We start from the raw sequence: 9,277 nt of genomic DNA on the forward strand, positions 1-9,277 counted from the left end.
CACGCCCCCCTGTTGGGCCACAACCGGCAGTAGCAGTACAAGCCCCATCACGATTCAGACCCAAAGCCTCTCTCGAACGAAAATTCATAGGCATCCATCCATCTTGATCGGTACAGTACCGGCACCGTGCGCCGGGCCCAGACGACGACAGGAGGAACGATGCCTGTCCCAGCACGCACGAATAGCACAAACACAGCTCCGGGAGAGGACCACCTCACGTACTCCGTCGGTACGTGAATGAAGGTTCAAACGAGAAGAAGAAAAAAAAGTCTTTTCGCGTTCCATCAAAGCCACCGCCACTTCGCTTCTAGTCCTCTCGTCTCTTCAACACTGCTACAGTAGCGAAAAGGAGGCGGAGCAAGTTTCCGGCGATGATTTCGCCGGTCCCCTTCCTCTCCGGCGGCCGGAAAGGCATCGGAGAGCGAGGAGGACCGGTGAATCGCCGTGCGTTTGTATATAGACTAGGTAGTTTTATATCTAGGTCTAGGGTTTGCCGGCGAGGCATGGCTTCTCTGCGGCTTCCTCTTCCTAGCGGCGTCGGTGAGGCGGCGGTGGTGGCGTCCCAGGAGAATAAGATTCCCCGGTCTCTTTCTCGCCCCTTTGGCTCTGTTCGCTTCTCTTATAATCCGTCTTTTTCAGCTTGTTTTTTTCAGCCAGAACAGTGTTTTCCTCTCAAACAAATCAGTCGGAACAATTTTTGGCTTGTTTTTTCAGCGAAGCGAACGGGGCCTTTGGTGTTCTCCTCCGAGGTCAACGGCAGGACCAGGGAAGAGGGGATCTGGCGAGTCCCCTGTGTAGGAGTCCGCGCGGTCGGCTGCTCCGTCATCTCGTTGAGGCGGTGGTAATGGCGGCGTGTTTTGTCAAGGGTACAACGGAGGTCGGCGGCGGTGCGGCAAGCTGGAGTGCGGATCGAGCTCGAGCTTCCTGCGGCACGAGTCATCGGCGAGCTTCGATGTAGGGTCGGAGGGGCTCGGGGTGTATCCCCGCCCGATGTTCTTTCAACGGCGATTTCATCCTAGCCTCGACGTTGGGTGTCTATTGCGGCTCACTTCAAAGCTTTGATGCGATGGGGCTCCTCCAGATCTAGGGTGGCCATGGTGTCTCCTTCGACGATGGCGGCCGGCGATGCATCGATGGTGGCGGTCGGTGGACACTTCTGGCGTTTTTGGGAAGCACAGGGTCCTGGAACCTCAATGTATTTTGTAGCTTTTTTAGGGGCCTTTGTGTAAGATGGCTGGGACAGCTGTCCATGTATCCTCTTCGAGCATATCTGTATTTATACGTGTATTTGCACGTTTTTCTTATCCAGTAATACAGGTACGTTCAATAATAAAAAAAGCCACCACCACATCCCATACCACTACCAGCGCCGTGCCGGTACTGTGCCGAACGGAGCAACTCACTCAAACGGACCGCCGGACCCTGCGCCCTCATCATTCGGTGCCAAAAGAAAGGCAGGACGAGAACGAGACTCACCGCCCGCCGACGGCCGTCGGTCGGTCCAAAAGCTCGCTCGCCGAACGGACATTGGCGTGCCGAAACGGCAAAAAGAAAAAAAAACGTGTGCGGGTGAAGGATCGCTGTCCCGCGGGGTGAAACGTTGCATTTCATACGGACGAAAATGGATCGGATATGGACGGATATCATCGATATTATATTTGTTTTTATATTTTTATACGGATTTGGATTTGAATACGGATAATGTCAACTATGTCGGATAGCATACGATTGGATATCGACATCGTAAATATGCGATTTGAGTATTCGGATACGGATACGATATCAGATATTGAATATCTGGACTTAGATACGGACATATCTTAATCCCTCTAAACGGATTCAGTTTTGAATCCGTACCGTTTTCATCCCTAATTGCATATGCGCGACGCCACGATTCATTTCATTTCGTCTGATTGAAAGCGCCCGCGCAGCGGCGCGCCGGAGATCCGCGCGCGGTTCGGCAATGCCATTCACGGGACGCGACTGCGCGCTCGCTGCGGCGTCAACGCTGCATCTACTACCCCCTCCGTGACCGTGACCGTGTCCGTGTCGTCGACGGGTCACCGCGACAGCGGGCGTAGGGAACGCGAGCGCGCAACTCTCGTGCAGGGTGGACCAGTAGTCTGTGCTGTAGCCGTGACTACGCATGTGTGTTAGGAAAACGCGCGCGCACTCGTGCCTGGCAGTTTTTTTTTTAATGATGACGCAGCTGAGATGATTGGGCCATGAGGGCTCGCCGGATACGGGCTCCGGGTCGAATCGAAGGCGCCATGTAAGGGAAAAAGTGGTGCGAGCGAGCAACAGGGATTTGGAAAACGCAGACGCGGACTCGCGACTCGATCCATCTAGGTATCGTATCAGTAAAGACGGCAGGCATATCTGTACCATGGATTACGGAACAAGAACGGACTCATGAGCTTACGGAACACGAAAAAATCCCAAGTATAAATACATATATCTAGCGCTATCCTTCTTGTCGACGTCGAAGCGAGAGTACGATACGGCGACGAACGATCAATTTCGTACCCGAACGCAACAACGCCAACTTGTACAATTTGTCACCGGACAGGTAAGAGCGTAGTACTGCGTATACAGTTGTTTATTATTATACTGTCATATTCATAAAAGAAACGGAGATGATATTTTCGTATCCGTGACAGTGACAACAGACGCTCTCGTAAAACTTTCCGAAAAATATCCCCTTTTTTGGATGAGAAGAAATAAAAGAAGTTTATCCAGAGAGGATTTTTATTTTTATTTCTCGCAAGGGTTGCGCAAGAAGAAAATTGCTTCAATAAGGAGGGAGAGGCGCAAAAGCCTTTAAAAACTACACGAAAGTGCACGCAGTATATTTTAAGCAGCTCTCCACGCCGCCCTCTGCTCTCCCAGGAGGACAGTCCCGTCAGCAGCCAAGTTCCCCGGCCCCTCCATCTGGCAGGCGGCGATGGGGCACGGCGCTAGCTGCGGCCGCCCAAGCGACGAGGTGGACTTATTCGGCGCGGCGCAGTCCGGGGACACGGCCCGCCTCGCCGCCGCTCTTCGCTCCCGCCCCACCTTGCTCAGCCGCACCACGCTCTTCGACCGCCTCTCCGCGCTCCACATCGCCGCCGCGCACGGCCACCTCCAGGTACGACGAACTCCGAAACGCCAGCGCCACCTCGCTTAGCTCTCGATCTCTCTCAGTCTCGCCACCAACCGCCCACCCCTCTCCCTGTTTCTTGCCGCCATGGACGGCTGACGACTTCGGCGTGCGATTGCTTAACCTTCTCTCTTTTGTTTACACAGGTGGTCTCCCTGGCATTGGATCTTTGCGTGCACCCCGACGTCGTTAACCGCCACAAGCAGGTTTGCTCACTGCCGCCCCTGCTGCTTCGCATGCCCTTCCCCTCTTCCCTGTTGCTCCCCCCTGACACCCCCGGCCTTCAATTTGCCGCAGACGGCGTTGATGCTCGCGGCGATGCACGGGAAGACCGACTGCGTTCGGCGGCTGCTCGACGCCGGCGCCAATGTGAGCCTCTCAGACACCGTATCTGTGGCTCATGTTATTAAATCAGTTCTTGGAGTCGGGCTACTAAAATGGCGTTTCCGATTTGGGTGTGCAGATCGTGATGTTCGATTCCTCGCACGGGCGGACGTGCCTGCACTACGCGGCGTACTACGGCCACGCGGACTGCCTCCGGACCATCCTCTCGGCGGCCAAGTCCGCGCCGGTCTCGGAATCCTGGTTGGCCTTCCTCGCCCCGGAGACACCACCGCCTTCGCCGCTGCTCTTTTTTTGGGCCCCTTGCTAATGTGTTCTCGGCTGTGGAGGTGCAGGGGGTTCGCGCGCTTCGTGAACGTGAGGGACGACACCGGGGCGACGCCGCTGCACCTCGCGGCGAGGCAGGGCTGGCGGCGCTGTGTCCACGTCCTGCTCGAGAACGGCGCCATCGTGTCCGCCTCCAGTGGCGCCTTCGGGTGAGGATTCCTCCTGGCCTGCCCCCTCTCATATCATGTCAAACAACGTATTTTTATGTGGAAAAAATCGCTCCTTTTGAGGAAAGTTTTGTGTCATACATTTGACTCGAGCCGAGCGCGCGCTCCTGCAGATTCCCCGGGAGCACGCCGCTGCATTTGGCCGCGCGCGGCGGCAACCTGGACTGCGTCCGGCAACTGCTCTCCTGGGGCGCCGACCGCCTCCAGCGAGACTCCGTCGGGTGAGCGAGCATTTCTTTCTTTCTTTCTTTCTTTCTTTTTTCTCCCTCTTTTTGCAACACCACTACACCAGAGCCGGCAATGGCATGACGCCGGCCGCCTGGAATGCCGCGGCAAATGCTTGACTAATGATGCATACTGATGCGGCGGCCGGCGGGTTGATTTTCTGCAGGAGAATTCCGTATGAGGTCGCCGTGAAGCGAGGGCACGTCGCGTGCGCCGCGCTGCTGAACCCGTCGTCCGCGGAGCCCCTGGTCTGGCCGTCCGCTCTCAAGTTCATCAGCGAGCTGGAACCCAACGCCAAATCCCTTCTCGAAGCAGCGCTGATGGAGGCCAATAGAGAGAGGGAGAGGAGGATCCTGAAAGGGACTAAGAATGCACTGCCGTCGCCATCGCACCACGCTGACGGCGCTCATGACACCGCCATAGCTGAGGTAAATTCCGAGTCTTCCGTTGCAAGTTGCATACTACAAATATCTCTTTTGTTGCTATTCATCATGGCGTCTTTGTCTTGGTAGTATGATTCGTGGAGGTAAATTCCTTTTGCTTTGCCGATCGATATGATCACAGATTACTGAACTTTAGTCAAATCCCAAGTGTCACCTGCACTGCACGATTTAGAGTTTCAACACAGAGTCACTTGCTCCAACACGTACTGGCTCTATAAATAAGCATCCTTGTTGATCCGAGAGAGACAAATGACGCCTTGAAAAGGGTAAAGGATGTGTAAATTAAGGAAGCTTAACCAGCAGTTGTCAGCGTGATGGCTACTGCTACTGGCACTATTTTTAACACTGTGCTTATCGCTAATGCCAAGCCTAGGCCTAAGCACATGTTTGCCAAACGGCGGGCAGCATAGCAATGTGCGCATCCACTTGCTAGCTCGATTGGCCCCATTGCACGTCTGAGCAACCGCGCCAATCCATATGAGCTCCGCATTATTCAAACACACCTCTATCCAATCAATGTACGATTACACATGCATATGATCTTCGTTCCCCCATGACGCGGATCTTGTTCGGAACTGAACTGATACATGACATGACTCCAAAGTGCGGCGTGCTCGTGCAGGCTAGCGACGCGGAGGTGTGCAGCATCTGCTTCGAGCAGGCGTGCAGCATCGAGGTCCGGGAGTGCGGGCACCAGATGTGCTCGGCGTGCACGCTGGCGCTGTGCTGCCACGCCAAGCCCAACCCGGCGACGCAGTCCCAGCCGCAGCCGACCTGCCCGTTCTGCCGCGGCGGCATCGCGCGGCTGGTGGTGGCGACGCGGACGAGGGCCGGCGACGACGACGACGACGAGCGGGGCAGGCTGGAGTCGCCCAGGCACCGGCGGTCCCGCCGGTCCATGAACCTCAGCGGCGACGCGGGCAGCACCAGCACCCTCATGGGCAGCATCGCCTCCTCCATCGGCAAGATGGGCCGCCGGCGAACGGATAGCAGCGAGCAGGTCGACGACAAGCCGTAGCAAGATCATTGTTTCCTTTCAGGCGTCCATCCATTCATTATCCACATGAAATCGGTGCATATGATCATCCTTCGCCACCGCCGCCATCCATCAAGGAACGAACAAGCCGCTGTTTTTGTAGATTATATTTTTGGCAAGCGAGTTATTCACCTTGTGTAGATTCATTCAAGAGAGAGCCTGTGCTGTCGTGCTGTAGCTAGGCTAGATCCAATCAGCGATCATCCGAATAAGCAGCTGGTCCTTGCCTGGCAGCCCCCATGCGGCCATGCCCCCCGTGTGTGGAGTTCTTGAAAGGCTGCTGTACATGTCTGATTCGCAGAGATCTGGGCCGGCCTGGTAATGAGATGAGAAGCCGGTACAGATCCATGTGACCGATTCATATATGATTGCCCCAATGGGGGCTGCGCCGCTCAGGGTTTGGCCAGTTGCTGCCCTCAGAATTTGTCCCAATCTCGTCAAGATCTTGGTTCCGGTTCTGAATTCTGGTGTGGTGAGTGGCTGCCTGAGTGGATGGCCATTGCCCATTGGGCTTTGGATCCCCTGAACAATGGTGGAAAGTGGGGACAGCGATCGTCGCAAGTTTCCTCTTGGATCCAACCATCTCCAGTCTCCTCCACCTAGTTCCTTTGTAATGATTACATTTTTTTTATCACGGAGAGGGGAGATTGGACCAACGAAATGAGATTGGGAGAGGGGCAACTGCTGCCACTCATTGACGTCATTCCCCAGTCAGCAGGTGTTAATGCAAGTACTACTGGCTGCTGACCGTCTGTTGACTTGTTGGACCAACTGTTGTATTGCTTGGGGCCCACGGTGAAATGTGGTTGAGAAAAAAAAATGTAGGACTCACGGTAAGACGTTGAAAGTTAGATTATTACAGAGCTCTTCTTATATACTGTATTTTTTAAATAATACAGTAAAATATGAGCTCGTTTTCTAGCATAGTTCTTAGAGGTGCCCTTACAAGGTATTAGGAATAGGATCAGCCCCTGCAAAAAATTGGGGCAAAAAGGAGACATGGATTGCGGATTGGGCTTTATAAGGCTATCGTCAACGACAACATCCAAAATATAAGGCATATTCGTCTTTTGGGTAGCGCTATAGGTAAAAGGTTCGATATATATTCGGCATCTTCTCCAACAACAAGACCTAAAAGAGAATCTTTTCTGCAAATGGGTTTCCAGGAGAAAGAGAATATTTATATTTGAGTTGTGCCTCTCAGATAACCCAAAATAGATCTCTCGTATAGGTATTATATTAGAGACTAATTTTAAGTGTCTTGGTATCTATTTTGGGTTTGGTTGTTCGTGGATTCTCTACGAACTCAAGATTGCAGAACAGCTCGCTGGGCATTTTCCAGCACCTGGCCACCTGGGAGTATGAGCCTGTGCAGAGCAGTGCTGAGTGCAAACCTGTATCGAAGAGCATCCGGAAGAAAGAAACACCAGTGGGTAGGAGTCCATGCGCTGACAGTGAGCGAGACGACCTTTCCCAGGAAACGAGGAGAGCCGACGTGACATCACTTGGCCATGAATGCTATCGCCCTTGCTGGAAATGTGACGGTCAGCAGCCGGTGTCGGTAGAAAGGTGGCCGGCTGACCGTGCACACAGATGCCAGATTTTCTCCTCCTTTCGCGAGGATCTTCTAACGTCTGTTCGGTTCTAAATAAGTCACCTATTTATAAGTTAAAAAGTGAAAAAAGTGACTTATTTTGTTAAACACTACCAACTTATAAGTCATCCCGCTTATAAGTTTTAAGTTGGTTCACCCCTGCTTAAAATTTATAAGTCACCCTTTTTCGTGTGGGGCCCACACTTTTAATAAGCTTATAAGTCATCTACAACTAAACAGACATGATTTATAAGTTACTGTTTTTCAGTCACCTAATTTAATAAATCACCTGACTTATAGAAATCAAACGGGGCCTGAACGCGAGCCATGACCCAGACCGAACTGACGCATCAAATTCCAGGGCGAAGGATTGAGGAATCGCGCAAGGAGGGGTTCAGACCCGTATGGCGTGCAAGTGTGCGCGGCCCGTATGGCGTGCAAGTGTGCGCGGCAGTGGCACTGCCCGCTAGCATACCAAGCAGGTAGCTAGTACTACTCTGCTACCGTCACCAGAAAGCAGATAGATACACGAAGACGCATCCACAGTTTGGACCGACGTACTGCTCGGAGCTGTTGCAAGATGGAGTAGCAGTAGCACATGCATCAGCTGGCGCATGTTCTCTGTAATTGCCGATCGCCGATGTACCGTGGGCGTGATGGGTAGGGCGAATCGGACAGTTTTAATGTCTGATCTTATTAATGCGGTGTGTTTGGTTGTCTTCTTCGTACCTTTCGTATGTATCCTTTCATTTATTTACCCTCCTCCATCCTTCACACTTCATCTTCTTAATTTCCATTTCCCTCTCCATACAAGATGGCTTGATTCAGCTATGGCGCAGGGACCCATGTGTCATACACTCAAAACTCTTATCCATGTATGCAACCAAACAAAATCTCATCTTATACTAGACCAACAACAAAGACAACCAAATATAATTGAATACACGATTTGAGCATGCATCTCACCGTCCTGCACCGGCTCTTCATCCCGACTCCCCTCACCAAAGCAACCAATCCCGCCCTATATGGGCAGGGTAGACCGGAGCAAAGCAACGAAGGACGCATCGAAAGAAATCGTAGGGTTTTCCGTCTAATGGCCGTTGACAGTACTGGCGATGTTCGGCTTACCCCATATTCGATTTGTTCGGCTTCTTTTTTCAGTCGGAACAGTGTTTTTCTCTCACAACAATTCAGCCGGAACAATGTTTTTCAGTCAGTTTCAGCCAAATTTCATTAAAGCGAACGGGGCCAATAGCAATACACTCCATTGGCAACAAATACCTGCTGTTACTGTCATCATCTTAGATGAGCAGGCAGGCAGCAAAGGAGATGTCGACAGTAGACAGGCATGAACCGGAGCCGCGAACTCGCGGTCGACACCATGATATGCAACGGACAAACGGATTGATGTATAATAATCGACATGCACAAGAGCCACTGCTGCGCTATGCACCAAAATACAGTACTGTACTATTATGTCACCAGGCCAGCTCTCTCCTGTCAGCATGGCACATAAAAAAGGGAGCCAAAGGATAAGCTAAAAATCCTCAAGAAAGATTATCCATGCACTTTCTCTCTCCCCCCCTGATCCAAGGATTAGCCGCGGCGAAAAGCGAAGCTAATTGAGGAGCAGATGAATAGATTGGCGTGTCACGTGAGTTTACAAATCCTGGGAGAGCATCCAGGAGACACGGCAGCCAAGGGCGACTGGGCGTATACGGTGTACCACGGCACTGCAGATAACTTGACGAGCAGAGGAGGAGACCTGAAAAGACGTGCGACGTCGTAAATGCCTCGGAGTGAATTGAGATGATGGGATGGGACCAGAGTGACCGCACTGCTGACGTCTTATGCTGGGATCAGTGTCGAGAAGAAAATACTGTTCATTCGATAAATAATACTGTGAAGTAGTTCAAATGAACAGAGTCTACTAGAGAGTCTACTAGTGCTTGTGCCCTGTACTCGCAAGACGCAAGTGCGTCTTCTATAGTCCTATCGTATATT

At 52.4% G+C, this 9,277-nt stretch overlaps 1 protein-coding gene across 1 annotated transcript; it reads left to right on the forward strand.

Moving 5' to 3' along the window:
• Positions 1-2,829: 2,829 nt before the first annotated feature.
• LOC136540876 (E3 ubiquitin-protein ligase XB3-like) lies at positions 2,830-6,724 on the forward strand. The gene is made up of 8 exons (XM_066532908.1): positions 2,830-3,127; positions 3,286-3,345; positions 3,437-3,508; positions 3,603-3,724; positions 3,817-3,957; positions 4,089-4,196; positions 4,367-4,628; positions 5,266-6,724. Exons 1-8 carry the CDS (start codon positions 2,945-2,947, stop codon positions 5,659-5,661), a joined length of 1,344 nt encoding a protein of 447 aa, XP_066389005.1. The 5' UTR covers positions 2,830-2,944; the 3' UTR covers positions 5,662-6,724.
• The last annotated feature ends 2,553 nt before the right edge of the window (positions 6,725-9,277 follow it).

Source organism: Miscanthus floridulus, chromosome 2 (genome assembly GCF_019320115.1).
Source record: "Miscanthus floridulus cultivar M001 chromosome 2, ASM1932011v1, whole genome shotgun sequence".
NCBI lineage: Eukaryota > Viridiplantae > Streptophyta > Magnoliopsida > Poales > Poaceae > Miscanthus > Miscanthus floridulus.

Excerpts from the sequence above, each read along its gene's own strand:
- LOC136540876 (XM_066532908.1), top strand. The coding sequence starts at position 2,945 with ATGGGGCACGGCGCTAGCTGCGGCCGCCCAAGCGACGAGGTGGACTTA. Across the intron at positions 3,128-3,285 it reads CCGCGCACGGCCACCTCCAG|GTGGTCTCCCTGGCATTGGA; the intron begins GTACGACGAACT and ends TTGTTTACACAG. Across the intron at positions 3,958-4,088 it reads GCCTCCAGTGGCGCCTTCGG|ATTCCCCGGGAGCACGCCGC; the intron begins GTGAGGATTCCT and ends GCGCTCCTGCAG.